Source organism: Podarcis vaucheri (assembly GCF_965113315.1).
Source record: "Podarcis vaucheri genome assembly, chromosome: 5".
NCBI lineage: Eukaryota > Metazoa > Chordata > Lepidosauria > Squamata > Lacertidae > Podarcis > Podarcis vaucheri.
The window spans coordinates 53620900-53643618 of NC_138763.1; the positions used below are offsets into that span (position 1 = coordinate 53620900).

The following is a 22719-nucleotide window of genomic DNA, read 5'->3' on the forward strand; positions in this document are numbered from 1 at the left end:
GTGGGGTGTGAGAATACATGTTTACTGCATAGTGCCTCTGTACAGGATATTAATTCGTTGTAATCAAATCATAATTCTGTCATCTGTACAGCCTGATCTTATCCATGTTTACTCAGATGAACTTAATAGGATTGATGTCTAGATAAACATGCAGTAGGAGTGTATTCTTACAGCACAATCCTACACATGGCTACTCAGGATGTAAGTTCTATTATTACTCCCAGGTAAGTGTATAGAGAATTGCAGCTTCAGTTATTTTTTTAAAAAAACTTTCTTCTTCCTTAATTCTAAAATAAAGCAACTGGGAAAGTCCTCTTTAAATACTTCAGAAATCCTGTACATGTTAGGTTTTTTTCAGATGAATGCAGGTCCCCTATTACTATGGTAGGATGTGAGAATGATGGTTTGCAAGCACAGGCTGAAAACTGACCCCTCCAAGTTTTAGAAGCTTCAGAAGTGAAAGCTGTGAAGAACAGTTAAGTATTTTTTCCAGTAGAACATTTCAGCACCTATTAAGGGAGTTGCTGCAAAACATGCAATCCACGTTTTTAAAAGGTTACTTTCTGCTTTCTTCCATACACATTGTGGAAGCAGAATGTATAGAGTTGGCATGAAGGTGAGAGAGAACGTGAAAGAATGAAGAAGTATGGAATGCTGGAAGTTTTGACTTCAGTAATGCTGCTTCTCCTATGTTTTCCCGGTAAAGCTAGTTTCTTGTGCTTTCTTATTAACTGGGTTGGGATAAATTTGTGATCACAATAAAAATGCTGTTAGCTCACTATACAATCAGAACACCACATTGATCAGTTGAGAAGAGATTCTGACTGATTGTGGTCTTCTCCAATGCCATTGCCTTGTCTTTATATACAGTTTTAATCAGGCCTTTAATCAGGAGTGTGAAGGCTTGATATTTTTCCACAATATATGACGCCTTGAATACTCCTTCCCAAAGGCAGTCCTGCTGATTGCCATTTACATTCTTGATATTTTGACCATGGGAGTGCAATGAAAGGAACTTAATTCCCTTTTAAGAAAATCACACATAAAAATAGAAGCTGCTCTCTTAAATATGCCAGGGGTGGGCATATTGCAGCCAGCATGCCCCTGCCCCAATTGGCCTAGAGGGTCAGGCCAACCCACCTGGAAGGTCCAGTTGGACAGCACAGGGTGGCCATCCCCTTCCTGGTTGCACAGGATTATGTTGGCCTCCCTGGACCACCTTCAGCCACGCCGTGCAGCAAACACCCCCCCCCCCGAGCCCCAGGTGAGTGGACAATATCACTTTCCCTAGCAAACCAGGATCTTTGCTCTTACATTTATATGTAATTCAGGAATGTTGCATGGTCACTTAGTCCATTTTATCTGTGATATGCTTGCCGTGCTTTGTGTATTTATGATAACCTTAATCAGAAATACACGTCAGTTTCTATCTTCGTACACTTTTTTGCTTTCAATAATAGCCCCCAAGGATATGACACTTTATAAAAAGACCATGTGTAGGTAGTGAAGACTTTGCTGGAAGGATTCATCCAAAGACGGTGCAGTAAGTCACATCTTATCTCATCAAGTCAGCGCTGCAACTGATGCATTTTCACTGTGCACTAACGCTATTTTAACAGTGAGAACAAAATCAATAATTTCCAGAGGGGTAGCTGTGCTAGTCTGCTGCAGCAAAAACAGGCAAAGGGCCTGTTGGTCTGTTCTTAAAGACTAAGTGCAATACCATTATTAATTGTCAAGTGCAATGCATTATTAATTGTCACTGTAACCCTTTTCCTTTATGTAATTATCACTGGTATCAGTCTTCTCAATATATATGTGCATGTATTTGTCTTCAATATGCCATTGAGACTCTGACAAAATTAATACTTCTTTCTTTGGCCCTATCTTTTCACTCTTTTAAAAATCCATTTCAGATGTTTGCCTTTTGGAGCTTGGCACTTGTACTGCTCGATGCAACAGCAGGTGAGATCCAATTGTTACTTTGAATGTGGCATTGCATGATCCCCAAACTAATGTTGGTTTGCAGCAATGTGCCTCTGAGATACGGTGCGTCAGGGAAAGGGAGCTGAACAATGTGATACACATCCCAGTAAGTCTGCTGAAGGATGCCAAAGTGAAGTAGTAAGAGAGACTGAGTTCTTCCTTACTGCAGATGGAGAGATGGTGAGAGGGAAATTAAGGTGCAAGTTAGTGTTGGGATTTAGATCCTAATTATGTATTATTAGGAATGGGAGAAAAATTTGATTTAGTTCACATTTAAAGGTGAACCTCCCTAATCTGGATTTTCTGAAACAATACGCAAACTGAGAGCCTATGAGATGGCTGTGAAAGCTGTTAAGAAGTCTTATTTCTCAGCTTCCATTTCATCTGCTAGCTCTGGCCCGGCACAACTTTTCAGAATGATTAGGTCTTTAACGCCCCCCAGTGGGACAGCCAAATTTAAATACGAATTTGACCCATAGCTGTGAGGCATTCGCGAGCTTTTTTGTGGAGAAGGTCCTGTTGCTCCGCCATGACCTCTCTGCCAATTTGGATACAGCAATAGAACTGGAGGCCCCTCGACTGTCCTTGGGTCCAGTATTGGACCATTTCGACTGGATACTCCCTGCTGATGTGGACAGATTCCTCCGAGCTGGAAGGCCCACCACTTGCCTCCTCGACCTGTGCCCGTCTTAGCTGATTAGAGCGTGCCCAGACGAGGTGCGGGTCCCCTTGGGTGAGATCATCAACTTGTCCCTTGGCACAAGGACATTCCCAGGGGAGCTGAAGGAAGCAGTGGTGTGTCCGCTCTTAAATAAAACACCATTAGATCCTTTAGATCTATCCAGTTACTGCCCAGTTTTGAATCTTTCATACCTGGGTAAGGTAATTGAGAGAGCGGTTGCTGAACAGCTTGGTAGGTTTCTGGAGGAAACATTGGCTTTGGATCCATTCTAGTCCGGCTTTTGCCCTGGTTATGGGACCGAGATGGCTCTGGTCGCCCTAACAGATGATATCCGTAGACAACTGGACTGAGGCGGGTCGGGACGGCCTTCAGCATGGTTGATCATGAACTTTTGGACCACTGCCTTGCCGACGTGGGGATTCAGGGCACAGTCCGACAATGGCTGCGTTCCTTTATCTCAGGTAAGGGACAGAGGGTGGTGCTAGGGAAGGATATGTTGTCGCAGCACCGCTTGGTGTGTGGAGTGCTGCAGGGCGCAATCCTTTCCCCGATGTTTTTTAATATCTTTATGTGCCCCCTTGCCCAGATTGTCCAGAGTTTTGGGCTGGGTTGTCATCAATATGCTGATGACACCCAGCTCTATCTGTTGATGGATGACCATCCTGAGTCAGCCTTGGACACACTGACCAGATGTCTGGAAGCTGTGGCTGGATGGCTGTGTGGGAGCCTGTTGAAGTTAAACCCTTTGAAGACAGAGGACCACTGGTGGGTCAGGACGGCATGGGGTTGGGGGGACAACTCCCATCTCTTGCGGGGGCTCAACTTGTGCCAGTGCCTTCTGTCAAGAGTTTGGGTGAAACCTTCGACGCCTCCCTCTCCATGGAGGCGCAGGTTGCAGCTACTGCAAAGGCAGTATTTTTTCATCTCCGCCATATCAATTTTTTTTTAAGAATAATTTTTTATTAACCGACCAATCACATCAAATCAAACCAAATTACATAAATTCCAAATTACACAGCCGAATTTTAAATTTTTGTTGGGGGTACCCATATTTCAAGTTCCAAAGGGATCCAATCAACTTCTTGCTTCTTACTGCTGTTTTAATGTCCACAAATCTAACCTTATGATGTTCACAGTACTATCCAGTCCTTTCTTATTATTTTTCCACATCTCTTGTTGCTATTTTCATATATTTTTACTTTCTCTTTGTGACCTCTGATAGTCTCCGCAAGCTGGTTAGAACAGTTTGTAATCCTGCGTGGATATTTTTTTTTTTTATCCAGTAGCCATATCCAGACGTTTTCCATATAACATCACTTCCATACATCAAAACAGTATTAGCTTCATTAATCTTCACCAATCTGCCTCCTTTCTCAAAACCTCTGAGGAGATTCACTAGGAATGCAGTCTGAAAACAAGTCCGTTCTTCCTCCCGGCTATAAATCCTTTGGCAAGATGGCGACTCCGAATTAATTGCTGCGCCATTCCCAAAAGCTCTTATTGCTTCTCGGTCTCCATAAAGCATACTTTTGGTTAAAGTTTATCTCCACACAGACCTTAATCATCCTGCTTGGGTCAGTTCAACCGACGATTCTAATGAGGAGGGGTTCTTGTAAATCACATAGAAGGAAAGTAAAAAAGGTTCCCCCCCCATCCAGCCCCATTGTCAGCATACCCAGCCTTTGGTGTATCTTCATCGTAAAATATTCCTGTTTCTCCAGCCCGTCTTCTTTCGCAGAGGTCACTTAAATTAGCAGACTTCACTCCCCTTCTTCACTTGAAATATGTGCATTTGCTTCTTTTGTAATTAATTATTCCAAATTGCTGCAACTAGTGCACAATCAGAGACAGCATCCAGGAGAGCCGAGGTCCACACGGGGGCATTCTGCCTAGGGCCCTCACCCTCTTCTTTCGAATTAGGGGGTGATTTATGGGCACAGCAGGCAAGGGCAGTGTTCTCCATTTCCTTGGGGCAACAAGGGAGGCTGCCTACTCCCATAACAGCCTCTTAATTACCCCATGTGGGTTGGAGAGATGGTATTGTCGGCCATCTTCCAATGCGCCCCCTAGTGGCCCCCCATCTCCGCCATATCTTTTTTTTAAAAAAAGTAATATTTATTAATAATTTCAGAATTACAGGGAAAAAAATAAAAAGCAACACTACAATACATAAAAAGAAGAAAAAACGCAAAACATAAAAACCAATACAACAATACAATAAAAAATAAAAAATAAAAGAAGGGGGGGGAAGGCACAAATCCCATATAACTTCCATTTGCTTGTTTCGTTGACCTCCTCACACCTCCCTTTTCGTATTCTAGTTTAGTTAGTTATTTCAGCAAATTCTTTCCATCTTTCTCAATTTTTATTAAATAATTTATCTTAACAATTTAACCTATTAATTAACTCGACAGATCCTTCCCATCTTTCCCCATATTCTGTTATTCAAATTACCTTAATTTATTTAACCTTATCTTACCATAAAATATTTTAAATGCAGTTGTTCAGGTAAGTGATGTGTACAAAAATGCATATACTAGGGTAAAGTATAAAAGGCATTTGTTATTGAAATTAACACATCAAAGTGCAGTATATTAAGGAAAATGGCTTTACAAAAATGTTTGCATTGGCCAAATTACATAAAAGTGTGTATTTTTGGAGAAATTTATGCTAAATGCTGATGAATTTTAATTTTAAAGATTGAAATTTAAGATTGAAAAAATGAAAACAGAAAGAAACCAAAATGGAAAGATGAACCTATCTAAACATTTTATTCACAAACCAATTGCTCCGTTAACACATACAAGTCCTTCTGCATTATATTGTGCCACTATTCTGAACATGAGACAATTGCTGGAAGCAGTCTTAAATAACTGCCTTATTTCACATGAGCTTGCCTGAACATCAAAAAAGGACAGACTGGGAATTCTTTTAGTACTTTGGTCACTCACGCTTTGGTTATTTGCTCCCCATATAACAGGAAAAGAAGTCTGCTATGACCGGCTGGGCTGCTTTTCAGATGATATACCATGGGCTGGAACTGTACAACGACCAATCGCAAAGTTACCTTGGTCCCCAACAAGAATAAACACTCGCTTCCTTCTCTACACAAAGCAGAACCCTAATAACTTCCAAGTAAGGCCTACAACCATGTAAAATCGCAAGATTTCCCCATACACAGAATAAAAGGGGATAATACTCTAAGGGCACTTCCAGGCTTGCTATTTTCAGGTAGGATTCAATCACATATGGGCAAATTCAGGTGGCACAATTATAGTTGACTGGGAGGTCTTGCCCTGCAGACCCACTTCTCCCAAAGTATAAGATTTTTTTGCAATAAGGAAAGTGGCAGAAAAATGAACTGGAAAGTGTTGAACAATGTTGTCTAACATCCCTACATTCAGATCTTAATGAATGCCTGTTAAATGGCCAACACCATCTAATCTCACTGCAAACAAATCAGGATGAGTGCTCAAAAAGCAGGTCATCTGGAGGTGGCCTCAGAGAAACACCTCTGTGAAACATAGAAATTCACAGACAGTGTGGGTGAATTAAAACACATCTCAGTCATTATGGATGGTGTTTGGTACTTTCACTCAGTTGTAGATGGGTTGGGAGAAGCAGTTAAAGTTTATATTCTTTCATACCTTTCACAGGAAATCACTGCAATTAATCCAGAAACAATTGATTATTCAAACTTTAATGCCAGCAAGATAACTCGCTTCATTACCCATGGATTTGTAGATCAAGGTGAAGAAAACTGGCTGTCAGACATGTGCAAGGTACAGTACAATGTAACTTTCATGAAATAGCTCTGAAATACATTCATATCCAGACACATAGCCCTCACAATTATCATAGCTCTTTGCCTGTCACCAATTTGCCACAGGGAACATACAACAACAACAACCATAAGAATTATGAACTTGTATTTAATTGTGAGTTCAGATTTTCATTTGTCAGGATTAACTAAAGTATTTTCTTGGAGGGACTTAAAGATCATGTCATCCAGTACCCTAAAATGAAGCCAGATGTGTCACACTCAAATGCTTCTGAGGCTCTGATACTTAAAATATGAAGTGATTTTCCTCTTACTTGACTCACTTGCAAAACAGTTAGGCCATGTGGGGCCTAGAAATGCTGCAGTGTGGAGTGCTCTTGTTCAGGGTTCCAGCCAGCCAACCCTGCCATTTTTTAGGATACTCCGTTCCATTTCCCCTCCCTTCTCCAGTTTCCACCTCCTCAACACTCATCATTCAGTGATCATTGGACTCGGAGGGTTTGAAAATCAGGGTTGCATGTTGCATCTTTTTTGTATTGCTGGAAACCTTGGGGTTTCTACAAGTATGCTAATACCTCTCCTGTGTGTGTGTGTGTGTGTGTGTGTGGTGCCACTGTGGCTACTTAGGAGTAGCACTTGCTTCCAAACTTTGCTAGTATAGTGAAAATAGATAACACAAGGAAATGAACGATGAAACATGACAAAGGTAAAATGGCCTAAGGCAGCTGCCAGCCAAGGTGGCTACAGTAGCACAATTCTGTGAATAATAGGATAAGTGGTGCTTTAGCACAAAGAGAACATTCAGGATTTGTGGAGCCAGGACGCTGTCCCTCAAGTTTGTTTTTACTCTGTTTGCATCAGAGGATGTTTCAAGTGGAAGATGTGAACTGCATCTGCATAGACTGGAGTAGTGGTTCCAGGTGTCCATACACCCAAGCATCGAACAATATCCGTGTGGTGGGAGCTGAAGTGGCCTACTTTGTAAATGTCCTTCAGGTAAGAGCAGTTCCATTCACTATGCCATAGTTATGAATCCTACAGTTACTGGAAGGCATCCGTGACAAGAAAGATTAAATCATTTGATAAAACCTGGGCAAAAAACCCCACCCAAATACTTTTCCAAGCATTATTTTATACAAGAAACAATTTATTATATCTTCTGGTGGACAGAGTGAGTTTAGTGTCAAAATTCAGTTACCATATTCCGGGAAGATGTTTTGTTGGGGAGAGGAAAAGGTTGTCACTTATAGCTAAGCCAATATTGAAATTTTAGCAAGGAAGTATAATCCTAGTATTCAGTTTTAAATATGCATTCTTGACTACCGCAAGCACTAGGGCAAGATTTGCAAAGCCATATATTAATTATGCACTTGATTCAAATTTAATGCAGCAATATGCAAAGCAGTCAGACAAAAATAGAACCCTTAATATAAAATAAATACATAGATAACATACAAATGGTTTAGAAATGAAACAAAATAACCATTGTGACTTTCCCAATGCCACCAAGCAGAAGTCCACAGCTAAGAACAAAATTCAGAACTCCTGTGTCAAAATCCAAAAGGTATTATATCCACTGAGCTACAGACCATCTCAATATATATTATTTGTGCTAAGTAACAAGCACCAGTTAAGAGCTGATGCTGCCTTCACCAATGTTGTGGTGTCCTGCTGTTTTGGACTACAACTCCTATCATCCCCAGTCAATGTACTGGCTAGGATTGATGAGAGTTGTGATCAAAAACAGCTGGAGGGCACCATATGGAGGAAAGTTGATCTAACCTAGCTGGCATCTTATTTAAAAGATATGAAATCCAAAAATATGCTATGTCTTTCTTCAACTCTGTAGTTTTGCAATGTCCTTCAGCACCTTTAAGCTACCCGTAAAGTCAGTCTCCCCCTCCCCCTCCCCCTCCCCCTTTCTCTCTCGCACATGGAGTGGCTCCAAGCTGAATTCAGCTTGTAAGGATAAAGGTTTGTGTAGATTGAGTTACAAACTGAATGAACCATAACACACATCTACCAGTGTGTATGCTGTTTTCTTTACAATTGCTCTTTTTTTTAGTCAAAGTATGGATACTCTCCATCCATGGTTCATTTCATTGGCCACAGCCTTGGGGCACATGCAGGTGGTGAGATGGGAAGAAGAGTACCAGGAATTGGAAGAATAACTGGTAAGTTGGTGCAATGCAAATCGGTATCAAGACAATCAATATGGACTTTGAATCTTATCTTCCATGTTGTACTTATGTAATTATAGTAGTTTAATATAGTATATTGGGAGGAAAATGTTTAATGAATGGGAAAGTGTGAATGTACTTTGGCATGTGTTGCTGTTGGGTGTAGCCTGGTCTACTGTAGAATGGCATTTGAAAGCCCAGCAATATAACACTGCCTTGGAGATACAAGAATAGGCATATTTCAGGATCAGTGCAGTTACAGATGTTTTACAATCCTGCACAGGTTCAGATAATTTGTCTGAGGGGATTTCCTGGCAAATAATTGAATGCAAAGTTGTTCTGATGGGAATCAGAATTTTCCCAGCTCCGCTCCCATTTCCAATAATATGTTGTTAGTTGTTACTTCAGTTAACTGTGGTTCAACATATTCCGTAAATTTTCATCTCTTAAAACAAACATTTAAATGTTTATAGGACTGGATCCTGCTCAACCCTATTTTCAAGGCACGCCAACTGAGGTCAGACTGGATAAAAGTCACGCTGATTTTGTTGACATTATTCATACTGATTCAGCCCCAACCATTCCATACTTGGGTAAGTTGACTGCAGTATACAACATGTGCAATAATATGCATGCAATCTTTCAGATTTAACATATACTTATCTGCTATGAACTTTCCAGGGTTTGGTATAAGTCAAGCTATAGGACACCTTGATTTTTATCCAAATGGAGGAGAATATATGCCGGGATGTAAGAAGAATCCTATTTCACAAATAGTTGACATTGATGGAATCTGGGAAGGTATGTATCAAATCAGGGAAACAGGGACAGAGGTAGGATGTGTGGTCATGAATAGACTGGAGTCCAAAGGCTGGATTAAAGATAGAGATGGGGGAGGGATTGCACAGTTACTTCAATCAGTTGCTGACTGCTAGACCAGCCTATAAGGAAGAGCTTTATAATGTCTGTTTCCTCTTGATTGCAACTGCAAGAGTCAGTGATGGTCACCTACTTGGATATCTCCACGGTCAGAGGAATACCAATTGCTGGGAATTACAAGTGGGGAGAGCACTATTGAATCCAGGTGCTGCTTGCAGGTTGGCCTCCATGAGAATAGGATGCTGCCTTTGGCCTAATCCTACAGGGCTCTTCTTATGATTGCTTTGCATGGTGAGTTGACCAGCTTTAGGCTGTAGGGCAGGCATGTCCAAAGTCTGTTTGGGGGGCCTAATCTGGCCTGCCGGTTGGTTTAATCCAGCCCCTGTGGCAGTTTCCTGGCACAAAATTCTAAAAATACAAAAATACCTCAACAACTTCAATCCTAAAAAAAAGGTCAACAACCAACTTTGGTCGGCCCTTTGGTCGGCCCCCATGGCCCTCATTTAATCAAATTTGGCCCTCTTCAAAAAAAGTTTGGACACCACTGCTGTAGGGTCAGCTGAGAGCACTAAGATCAGCACTGTAGGCTATAGGGGTGCCCTCTATCTGATTGGCTGACTAAGTTCCAGAGCACTGGTGCTACAGAAGTTTTGGCACCAAAGAATGTCTGCTGGAGGTTACTGTTCAATACCTTCTTTAGTTTTTTATGTTATACCACCAAAATACTTGCAAAAGTAGATTCATTTAGCCTTTTAAATCCCACTGACTTCCATGAGAGAATAAAATACATACTCAAATCTCTTCTGCTGAAATTAATAGGACTTTAGAATGCTTAAATCTGTATAGATGAATGGGTTGTTTCCAACACTGCTGTTATGCTCATGCATCAGACTTTGACTTGTGTGGTGGAACCCTCAGCCCACTGTGCCCCCTAGAAATCTGATCCTGAGGTTTAAGGGGACCCTTTGGAGCAGATTTGGTGGGTGGGCAGAAGGAGAGGAAAGGAGACTTTTCAATGTACTCTTGATGCAGGAAACATGTTGTATGGGAGTGCACTGAAGCCAGAATTAATGGTAATGTATACACAGCCTGATTTTTACTCAGAGCAGACCTATTAAAATGAATGAACCCACATTAGTCATGTCTATTAATCTCAGTTGATCAATTCGGACTAGCATTGGATACAACCCATACTGAAGAGATAAGCAACTTTCCAAAATATATAGTAGATAGGAAGATAATTTGTGTACATGTTTTCTGTTATGTACTTATTTTGATAATTAGCAAATATGCATATAAGTACATGTGTGATTATTTCTGAATTTTTTGAATTTACTATTAATTTTTGATAACTTAAGAAAATGAAATATAGTCCAGGGCTAGAAATCATGACATACAGCAATAAAAACAGTGTGTTTTCTTGTCAATCCCACAAATCAAGATTGCATTATAGAAGCATAGCAAGTGTTAATGAATCTTCCTTAGTAAAATATCCCAAACCTTGTCATCCTTATATGTCCCCAAACCTCCTATCTGATTCATTTATGAAAAACTTGTTCCATTACACTGATTCAACAGGCATAAAATCTGTCAATATGATGGCAGATATAAAAAAGACACCTACTTAATTATAGTTCTGTTGCATCCAATATTTTCCCTAATTAGCATACAGAATAGAAACAAACAGGAATTAATTCAGTTGAGAAAAGCTGCCTATGATAGAAATAAATACAGCTTAAACTATTCCAATGATTTGAAGATTGAGGACAGAACATAATTAATCTCTGTTACTTAGTTTCTTGGCAGCAGTGCTAGACAATGGTGTTAGCATATGAGGAATGACCTTGATATTTGGGTATGTTGCTGCATTTGTGATTATTGCTTTTGGCAGTGAAAATAATCAAATTCTATCACGTCTTTTTCTATTCAAAATGGAATTGAAAAGGAACAAGGGATTCTACTAACAGATACAATGAGCTAGGGATGAAGCAGATCAGTTTTCCATGCTTCCGATTGCACACATCCTTCAAGGGGAATTTTGAATGTTAAGAATGAGATTTCACCCCTCAACATTAATTTTGGTCATAGTACCCAATGCTGTTTGTGCACTATTAATGAAGCACAGGCCACTCAGAAAGATACAGGGACCAATTGCAGGGTTAGAATACTTTCCAGTGGCTTTTCCTATGAGTGTCAAAGACTGAAGAACTGTTCAATACCAATTTTGTTGCAAACACTGAATATCAAAGTTAAAAAAGAATCAAGAATCAAGGATTATATTAGCAACAGGTATTGACTATTTACATACAGGATATGAAACCTGGGATACTACTAGAAGTCAAATCTCAGATTTAAGATTTAAACATAATGATAAGCCAAACCATGGCTAAGTATGAATGAAGAAGTGTGCTAGTGCAGTTTTTGAAAACTATGGATGCTTTGCAGTAGTTTTCATGCTACTGGAACCTAAGCCATGGTTGGTCTTAGTATTATGTCTGAACTTAGGCTCATGGTTTATCTTCCCCAAATGAACCACAAGCAACAAGCTGAGAATAAACCTTAGAGGCAACTAACTGTTGCTGTTTTGCAGCAAAACAAACATGAGCTAAAGTAACCCAGTGTAACCAATCTTTTGCTTCCCTTATCCCACCAATGCTGATGTATTCTTAATCTTACAAGGGGGTATTTTGGAATCTACCATTGCTTGAAATGTGGTTGTGAACAGTTAGAGAGAATTTAGTTAAATCCAGAAAGGGGGATAAAAGCAGAAGCTGTGCATATAGCCTTGGTCAAAGCACATGATACAAAGAAGAATCAAAAAGTAAACTATAGCACTTAACAGCAGTTTCTTTTGCACAGGAACCCGTGACTTTGTGGCCTGTAACCACTTGCGAAGCTACAAGTATTATTCAGATAGCATTGTCTTCCCAGATGGATTTTTGGGTTACCCCTGTGCAGCATACAACTTATTTGAAACGGTATGTTATTTGTGTATCTCAGGAGTAACACCTCATGTTATTGCTTCATCATGCACATGCAGTAGAATGCTGTTTTCCAGTTTGCTAAGATCCCTTGACACTATGTGTGAAGAAAAAGACTGGTCATTTGTAATACCAAACCATGCCTTAGGAGAACGCTGTGGCGTAGCGTGGGTTGTCAGCACCCGGGGCAAGGCAAGTAATTTGCTCCCCCTAACCTGTGGATTTGCGCCCCCTAACCCGTGGATTTGCGCCCCCTAACCCTAACTCCCAGATGTTGCGCCCGGTGCAGCCGGCCCTCCCCTGCACCCCCCACGCTACGCCACTGGAAGAACGGGAACAAGACCTGTGCTCACATGGTCTTCCTCATCCTCCTTCTTGCCTCTCATATGCCATTTAATTTGCTTCAAATAATTGTTTGCAATTACCGGTATATCCAAATAAGAAAACTGGTTTTCAACTACCCTCCATGCTGGGACTGCAAACCAGTTGCAAATCATGAGTTCCATTCCTGGTTTGGAGGGCAAGTGCGAACCATAGTTTGCCAGCTGGGATGCAACTGTAAGTTGTAGTTTGTCACAAACCAGAAAGTAACCAATTAAGCACAATGAATGAGAGGAGGAGGAAGCACATGATGTGAAGACTCAACCATGTAATGCCAAGCCATGGGAACCAACTCACTCTGAGGCAGTTGTACCAGTACAACAGGTCAAGGTCCATAAAAGAATAATTGGAATCTTGGGAATAGGTTACTGGACTAGTAGCAGAATGATGCAAGGCAGTCACAGTGAGAATTGAAGACTGATTAACATTAACTTCATATTACTATTGAAATAAATAGTAGTAGTTTTGGGTATAAGCTTTTGTGTGCATGCACACTTCTTCAGCGTGCATGCACACGAAAGCTTATACCCAGAACTACCTAGTTGGTCTCCAAGGTGCTACTGGACAATTTTTTATTTTTATTTATTTATTTCGACTGCATCAGACCAACATGGCTACCTACCTGAATCTAGATTCATATTACTATTGTCATTGTTTTCTGAACAGGAACTGTCAACTTCTTCAAATGTAAAAGTCCTAAAATAAACTCTAGGGTGCTATTTTCCCACGGCAAAGGGAAAGACATTACAATGTAACTTCTGTCATCTTAAACTTAAAGGGTTATCAACCATGCAAACATTCTTATAATGTAGACCACTGAGAACAACTTCAAGGGTCACACACAATTAATGCTTGCAGATTAGGTGAATTGTAGAATCAAGGCTTAGTTAACAAAGGCTCTATAATGATATTGTGTTTTGACTTTTATAATAGGTTTAAGGACAGCAGGCTGCCTTAATTCTCTTCTATGTATTAATTTGCTTCTGAAATGTCTTGAGAATATGGCATGGGTCAGGTATGGCATTAGTGAGTGGGCCAGGAGGACTTTTGCACCAGCCCTGGGTGTCCTGCCTTTGCAATACCTTTTAAAAAGCACCACTTTGCCTACAGGACAACTTGGCACACTCCATAGTGGAGAGCTTAATTTGCCAAAGGGAATCTGTACATAAAAAGTAGCATATGCAAATTTGTGTCATGGGTCTGTGTCTTGGGCCCTTAAAGAACCTGGCAGTACCCCGGCACGTGACCTCCAAGTTGATCTTTGAGCCACAACAAGCAGTCAATTGTCCAGGGCAGGACAATGAAAGAGGTGTTGAACAGTTATTAGGTATGGCTTCCTAACAGTGCAACAAGTGAGAGAAATAATTGTTGCAATATGAATAAAATGAGTTTTCCTGTTTTCACTAGGATGGCTGCTTCCCATGTCCAAATGGTGGATGCCCTAAAATGGGTCACTATGCAATTGAATCTAAAGGCAGATTCACCTCTTCATTTACAAAGCTTTATCTGAACACTGGAGATGCCAAGGATTTTGCCCGTAAGTTCACTTTTGGAGTAAACTCTGAAGGCTGACCTTCATCCTATATTGGCAGCTCAGAGAACTGTATGAAACAATAGTTTGTTACAAAGATTACAGTTTGCTCTATTGGTCTGGATTTCCATCTTGTATGTGGAGCAAAAAATATCCTAGATAACAGGCAGCATCTTTCCCAAAAGCCAAGACAACACTTCAGATGCTGCTAAATTGTGCCTAGACAGGTGTAGTGTTTCAGCAAGCAAGAGCCACACACAAAGCAAGCTTTTGTGCACAGAGATCAGAAACAGATGTACACCAAATGTGCCATAATTCAGAGCACCTGTGTTCTGATTCACAGTGGTCTATCTAGCTCAGTACTGTCTACACAGTCAGCAGCTCTCCAGGGATTCAGTCAAGAGTTTTTTTCCAGCTGTTCCCAGCTGATATTCCAGGGATTGAAACTGGGACCTTCCGCATGCAAAGCACTTGCCCTAGCCAGGAACTATAGCCTGGAGCCATACTCTTTGCCTAGAGAAGTATTCAATTAATTCCACAACTTGAAGTGAAAGAGGATATTGCATAATACATTTGGTTTTGCAAATGATGGCTAAAGTTCCTCTGGTCTGAATCCTTCACATAAAAGAAATATCTGATATCAACACACAAAATTAAGACGAAGAAGAATTAAATGTCAAGAATCATAGGAACTTGCCTGATGAAAATCAAAATCTTGCTATTTGTGTTGTTCAGGTTGGAGGTACAAAATATCAGTCACTCTGTCTGGAAGAAGCAGTGTCCGTGGATACATAAATATTGCCCTATATGGAAGTGGAGGGAACACAAAGCAATATCAGATTTTCAAGTAAGTACGGTGGGTAGAAAATTAGATTTTAAAATATGTGTTCCTACTTGACATTTGCTTTTCTGTTTCTCTTTTTCTTTTCATAGGGGGTGAACAGAAATGCAAATAAAGCTAAACAACAGATTCATATTGCATTACGATACATTCTATTTCATCTTCTAACAATTTTCTAGCAACTGGAGTTTTCTACATTAACCTCAAGAGCTCTTTTCTGTTTGGTTAGCCTACTTGTTTATTGAATTTATGACCCACCTTTCTGCAATAAAGCCTCTAAGGTAGTTAACAAAAAATACAGATACAAATGAAAAAATAAACACAAATAACAGAGCAGCAAAAACCCAGTTTGCTTCTCAAGTGTGCTCTGCTCAGCTCTACTCAGCTCTGCCAGGCTCTACCAGAGTGAGGTGCACCCTTCCAGTATGAAAAGCCCTATTATACCTGCCAAAATGTGGGCAGGCAAATGCAAGCAAAAGCCCCTGAAAGAAGACATTCGTGGGGGCAGAAAGGGACAGAGCTGGGTTAGCCAAGGATCCGCTGGATCCTAACTCAGTCAAAGTATAGTAGCTGATAAGCCTAAACCAGCCCTCCAACCTTTGTGCCAGGAGTTCGGATTGCACACTAAAGGTTACAAAATTTACTAATTACTGACACTTTAGGGATCATATACAGTGGTACCTCGGGTTAAGTACTTAATTCGTTCCGGAGGTCCGTACTTAACCTGAAACTGTTCTTAACCTGAAGCACCACTTTAGCTAATGGGGGCTCCTGCTGCTGCCACGTCGCCGGAGCACGATTTCTGTTCTCATCCTGAAGCAAAGTTCTTAACCTGAAGCACTATTTCTGGGTTAGCGGATTCTGCATCCTGAAGCGTATGTAACCTGAAGTGTATGTAACCCGAGGTACCACTGTATATCAAATCAGGGTGTTTCCTAATCCACATCAGTTTGAATTACAGGAACTCTTTTTGGCCATTTTGCTGCCCAGTCACCCTGTTGTGGTGGTTTTCACAGTACATTTGCAGTTTTTGTTTAAGATGGGTGGGTCCATAAGAGCATGGGGCATATGCACCTTCTTTTAATAGTTGTGTAGTAGTCATGCAGGCTACAGCTGCTGAAATTCCCTCTTCAGCTCAGCTGTAAAGTTGCAGGAACCCTGCCCTCTTTTACACTTTTCTGCCCCCAGTTTAACATCATGGGCAAAGTTGCACATTTCCCTGTGAGTGCCTGACTTGGAATTATTTATAATCAGTATTAAACTTAAATACAGTTCCTCAGGTGACTGAGGAAAGGGCGGAATAAATGACCCAGCTCCCTGCCACAGTTGGTTGCTTGGCAACAGCCAACAGTGACCCAACCCTGACAATGGCCCTCCGTGGCCTAGCCTCAAACCAGTGCTGGTTAGTTGGCAACTCAAATTTCTTGAAAAAGATCATCAATGATAGGGCCAGCCCAATACATTTTGCCCCTGATGCAAATGACAAGAACCCTCCCCATGTCCATAAGCCAACTGGTGTGGCAGTTGAAATTTACCTCAGCTCTGGCAATGGGACAGCTATCCCCCACAGTATCCAAGGGCAGCGGCCTAGTTTAATGGATTTGGAAGAAGCCATGTGGAAGACCCAGTTATGTCTTCCAACAGAGGAGAATGACCCAGGGTTTCAGGAGGAACAGCCAGCCCTCCAGTGTCTGCCACCTGAGGCACTTGCCTCACTATTTCTAGCAGAAACTGATCAATAATGTCAGTTAACCATTGCCATGTAGGTGGTAGTTTCTCTCTTTATGTTTCTCTCTTTAGTTTCTCAGGTGCTGAAAGGAATACAACAACGGTGCCTAATTGATGTCAATAGGCAGGAGTTCCAAAGTTTCCAATGCTGTAGAATTTTGTTTGTCAAATACTGTCCTGGTCTCATAAATTATTTAGAACACATACCACCCACACTTTTTCACGTTAGTCACTCTATTTTCAAATGTCATCTGCGTTAAGAGGGAGAAAACGCCCCTCTGGTATTTTCCGAAATGTGATTTTAAGCTTCCGCTTTTTGTTTGCTGTGACTGTCTGAGCTAAAAGCCCTGGTACATTATAGCTATTCAAAAATGTCACTTTCCAGCCTGCTATTTATTTAGTTTAGCCAGCAGCAACGTGTTTTAGTGCTGAAAAGTAGATTTAATAGCAGGGACATTTTAAATGATTTCTACAATAAATCATTTTAATCTAAGCCAAATATCACCTGTCTGTCATGCAATATAAGCATGGTGGAGGGGGAAAGAAACTCTGGCACACAGTAGTAAACAAACCCACACATATATAGTGCACATTTTTTGTATCCCTTTCATGCATTTGGCCCTCATTCTTCTCCATCGTGGTCTAGACAATACATTATCTACTGGGATTATAGCATTCCTTTGGCAGGTTTCGCACCTCCCCAGGCAATACTGCATAATAATCTGCTCCAAATCACCTGAAGGACTGTAGGCTTTCTTAAATGAGCCTATGCTTATCCAACTATATATGCTGCCCATGTCATGTCTTCCATGGATACATAGAGTTGAGGGACCTTTTGAGATCTACATGGATAAAGCTGTCATAGTTTTTAGGATCTTTGTGTTTTTTCAAAGAGCCTTTGTGTTTACTGTTCCATTCCAATCTTCAAAAGCAGGTCAGGGGAGGGGCTGCCCCCCTGATCCCCTTCTCCTCTCCTCATCTTGTATAATTTATACACTTTAAAGGTGCTAGTTGGCTGTGGTGATTCTAACCATGTGGAGATGTGGTAGTGTTGCTTCCTCTTGAAATAAACTTGCCTAGAATCAATGTGGGGCATTGGAATGCACCTCAGAGCAAGACATATTCACCTATAGATCTCCACACAAAAATCTATGGATAAGATACTTTCCTGTCAATAATTTTTCATCAGACTAGGGTTTTTACCTTAGTCTGGCAAAGTCAGGTCTAGTCAGACTTGTATACTTTACAGGTCAGCTCACGATATCTATAAAGACCAGTCAAATGATTCACCTCAAGTAACATTCAACATTGAGATTTGTGTATACTGACCCAAATGGACTATCTGACATTATATAAAGCAGTTTCCAATTTATGAGGCATTTCAGAGTCTATGGCCTTTTAAACTGGGGTGGGTGAGGTATTGTTTTTGTTTGTTATTGTGGTAATTTTTGTGTTTTGTGGTAAACTGCTCTGTGATCTTCTGGTGAAGGGTGGCATATAAATAAATAAATTTATATTACAACAACAACGCTAATTGCTGAGCAAGACCACTAGTGGATTGAAAAGCATCTGGGTCTTGGTATTGTTGCTGGTCACATGATTTTTGGTTCTCACCATTCTTGCTGGCTACTTGTTATCTTACTACATTTCTCCATATTTTTGGAAAGTTTAAAATTGAATTCTCTTCTTATGTACATATTGCAATAGTAATCCTTGCACCTTTTGCTCATACTCGATTGTGTGCCTTGTTCCCTATTTTTCACCTTACTGTGCTAACTTAAGAGGTGGTTGTCCATAATCACTAAACCCAGCTTCATCATCCTACTTGAGTAATCCCAATTTTTCAAAACAGTCGACGGAGGATGGGAACCCTAGGGTTACCATGTGGGCAAGAGCTGCAGGCCACTCTTGCAGTAAACTCTTGCATTCCTTCTTCTCACTTAGTGGTTGCCTGAATTCACCCTTTCTGCATTGCAAGTGAAATTCTCAGGAGCTGATGGAAAAGAAGCCAGATCAATGTGTTGGTATCTTCAGATGTGACAACACCATTGAGATGTTCAAATCTGATTATGTGTGTTACCTCTTACAATGTTAGGTACCGAATAGTACATGATGCACTTGTGAACACAACATCCTAGAAACCACAGTGGCTGGACCAATGGCCAACACATCCTCTTGTGTCAATTAGCCTTCACCATGACACAGCATGATCAGTCAATAATGAAGGAAATCACTTACCTGTTTTTATTTTTCAAGGGGAATGTTGAAGCCTGGCACTATACATACCAACTTCACCGACATAGACATCAATATTGGAGCAGTAACTAAAGTTAAATTCCTTTGGAACAATGATATCATAAACCCAACCTTTCCCAAACTGGGAGCCTCAAAGATTCAGGTGCAAGATGGAGAAGATGGACATATGTATGTATAAGTGTTTTTAAAAAAGAACCTCTTTGTGTATTTGTATCATATTTTTTCTCTCCAAGGGGGAAACTCCAACCTGATGAAACTTATACCCACCTAATTGATGTACAACTTAATGTTGGATCAGTTACTAAGGTTAAATTTCTGTGGAACAACAATATCATAAATCCAACTTTGCCCAAACTGGGAGCAGCAAAGATTACAGTACAGGATGGAGAAGATGGGACAGTGTATGTATCCATTTGCTGTTTTATACAAAAAAGCACCAACCCATACATATCTATTAAAGATATACAATTATCTTCAAAATAGACCAGAGGCCCAACACTGTTGCAGGAGAGTTTTGAGGAGAAAGATACTAATCAGTAGCCTGTTTTTAGTATATTTTGAATACTTTAAAGACAAATTTAGGGGTGACTAAACCTGTGGTCTTTCCATTGTTGCTGGACTACAGTTCCCAGCAATCCTGACCCGCATGGTAAATGGTCAAGGATGATGGGATTTGGAGTCCAGCAATGTCTGAAAGGCCGCAGGCTAGCCATTCATGCTACACAACCAGTGGTGTAGTGCTTAGCATCGGATTAGGACCTACCTGAGAAACCAGGGTTCAAATCCCCACTCGGCCATGAAGCTCACTGGGTGACCTTGGGCCAGTCATAGTCTCACATCTCTCTTAGCCGTGGCATTGGTTGCGTACATGTTTTAAAATAGTATTGGAAAGAGTGTGTATGTTGAACATAATTTGACTCTTGTGGTTTTGATTTAGCTATTGTTAGGGTGTTGCATTTAAAACTGATAGTTGTGCAGGGCAGATTTATACATTCTTACACAGAAACCCCTGTGTGTCCAATGTGTTACTTAAAATTAATTTAATTTTATAGCAATAAATTATATGAACAGCAACCCCCTGCATGTCTACTCAGAAATAAGCTCCATTAAGTTTAGCAAAGGTTGCTCCCAGATAAGTATCTTTAGGAATGGACATTTAAATGTAGGTTTTTCAGTTATCATTATTCATTCAGTTAGGCAATGTTAGCCGCTGAAGTGAATTGCCTTATGGCCCTTCCCTCTGGACTTTGTGGTCTTATGGGCCTCCCTTGGTTAGATTGTAAGGTGTCTAATTTCACTTAGTTTAAAGTGCAATCAAGCAGCCCTACTGTGTTTGGGAACCTTCCAATTATTTCTGCTGAGTGTGCCCCTAAAACCTTCCCTTAGTGCAGATGTGGGAAATTTTTGGTTCTCCAGATGTTGTTGAACTACAGTTCTCATCAGCCCCAGCAGCTAATGACTATTGATGATGAGAGTCGTGGTTCAGCAACCTCTGGAGGGCTAATGGTTCCTAACACCTGCCTTAGTGCACTGCTGGGAATTTTGTAAGATGTTTGCATGGACGTTGCAAATATGATCAAAGTATAAGAATGAATGAACATGGGTAGTTCCTTGCAGGAAATAAGTACCGTATTTTTTGCACCATAACACTCACTTTTTTCTTCCTAAAAAAGTAAGGGGAAATGTCTGTGCGTGTTATGGAGGGAATGCCTACGGGTGGCATGCCTACGGATTTTCCTCCTCTAAAAACTATGTGCGTGTTATGGTCAGGTGCGTGTTATAGAGCGAAAAATACGGTACTTTAGTATTGGTCCCAGTGACATAAGAAGGCCCTGGAATGGGATACAATGTGGTGATGTATAATATTCCTTTTGCAAAAAGCCTGGGCCTTAAATCCCCCCCCCAAAGATTCTTTAAGTAACCTTTTAGAATGTTCTTTAAATAACCAGCATTATTCTAGCATTAGAGATATTCAATAGATGAAGATAAAATCAACACAATTATAAAAAATGCTGATACAAAATTAAATAAATGCACACTCTGTATTTATTACATTTTCTAGGAGCGTATGATGCAAAATTAAAACATTCTACTAAAATGGACTTGCAATAAAAATGAAACATTAACACTTTTAAACTAATGAATATATATGTGTTTTTTAATCCTCAGATACAATTTCTGTGGTAGTGACACAGTGAGAGAAGATGTTCTGCAAACACTTACACCGTGCTGAATAACAAGAAAAAATAGCAAAAGCTTTTATGCAAATCTTAATAAAAAGTCATAATCCTCCGCAGTCCACTTTCTAGGACATTTGGCTGTTAACTGCTTTTGTATTATTTTATGTGATAATTTTTCTGTACTAGAATGTGAAAGAGATGACTAATTTATAAAAAAGAAAATGTTGCTTTTTCCATTTAAAAGACCCAAACATAGGCATACTAAGCTGCAATAGTCCACAGCAGCAAAACTGCAGGGGAATGTTTGCCTAGAGGAGGCACATTCCAGCCTCATGCGCTCGTGAATATATGAAGTGCCAAATTAATTGTAATGGATGGCACAGATCCCTTTTCATAAAATGCAAATATATGTGTGTTATCCCTATCAATATGAATAGAGCATCCTTTGCAGGTTGAGAAACTGTATATGCACTGGTTACCGGCCTTTAATCCAGCATACTACAGAATATAGCTAAGCTCAGTGCTTTTCTTCAAGGAAAAAAGGTTCCAGTACTCACCATGAAGTTGTTACAGTAATTGTCACACTTTTAACCAGTGCTTTTCTTCTAGAAAATCAAGGTGCCGGTACTGCATACCTTTGAGTACACACAGAAGAAAAGCACCGGTTAAGCTTAACTACTTGCATCCAAATACACATCCCATTGAAAGAAATGCAGTGGAAATGGACAAGCAGGTTGATGGACTGTACCTAAAGAGCGTTCATCAACAGCAACTTGTCAACCTGGAGAGAAGCAGCAAGGAGGGTGCCTTGGGGTTTGGTCTTGGGTACTGCATTGCTCAATATCTTTATAAATGGCTTGAATGAAAGAATAGAATGTATGTTAATCAAAGCTGCAGATGGCGCCAAATCAATGGCATAAAACAGTCTATTGCTGTACATCTCCCCTTCACATACAGGACTCTCTCTCCACCCAAGCTAAGGATTGGGGAAGGACTAGATTGGACTGCAAAGCTTTTAAGACAGCCAAGAGGGATATTCAGCCACAAAGCCAAAAATTGATTGAGAGGAAGAGAACCCCAGGGCTATTTTTTAAAAAAAAAATTATGGGAATTTTGTGATTGTTTTCATCCAATGCTAGGCTCTTGTCACTTTTAGCTTTCCAGGCCAGTCATCATTATGTACCTATAGAGCTATAGAATAGCTGTTCATGAGTATGTGAGGAAGTTATTTTGTTGTGTTTAACAATCTAGTTGCAGAATATAGTGGTTCAATTATGAATATGCAAAAAAAAACCCCATGAAAGACTCTGTTA

The 22719-nt window shown here is 40.4% G+C and overlaps 1 protein-coding gene across 1 annotated transcript; it reads left to right on the forward strand.

Moving 5' to 3' along the window:
• Positions 1–3041: 3041 nt before the first annotated feature.
• LOC309532970 (pancreatic triacylglycerol lipase-like) lies at positions 3042–21551 on the forward strand (the record flags this gene model as incomplete). The annotated part of the gene is made up of 12 exons (XM_082223749.1): positions 3042–3129; positions 5571–5803; positions 6325–6450; positions 7311–7445; positions 8515–8623; positions 9103–9222; positions 9311–9430; positions 12368–12486; positions 14278–14407; positions 15137–15248; positions 19460–19627; positions 21396–21551. The coding sequence occupies 12 exons, from the start codon at positions 3042–3044 to the stop codon at positions 21457–21459; spliced, it is 1524 nt and encodes a 507-aa protein (XP_082079875.1). The 3' UTR covers positions 21460–21551.
• Positions 21552–22719: the final 1168 nt, after the last annotated feature.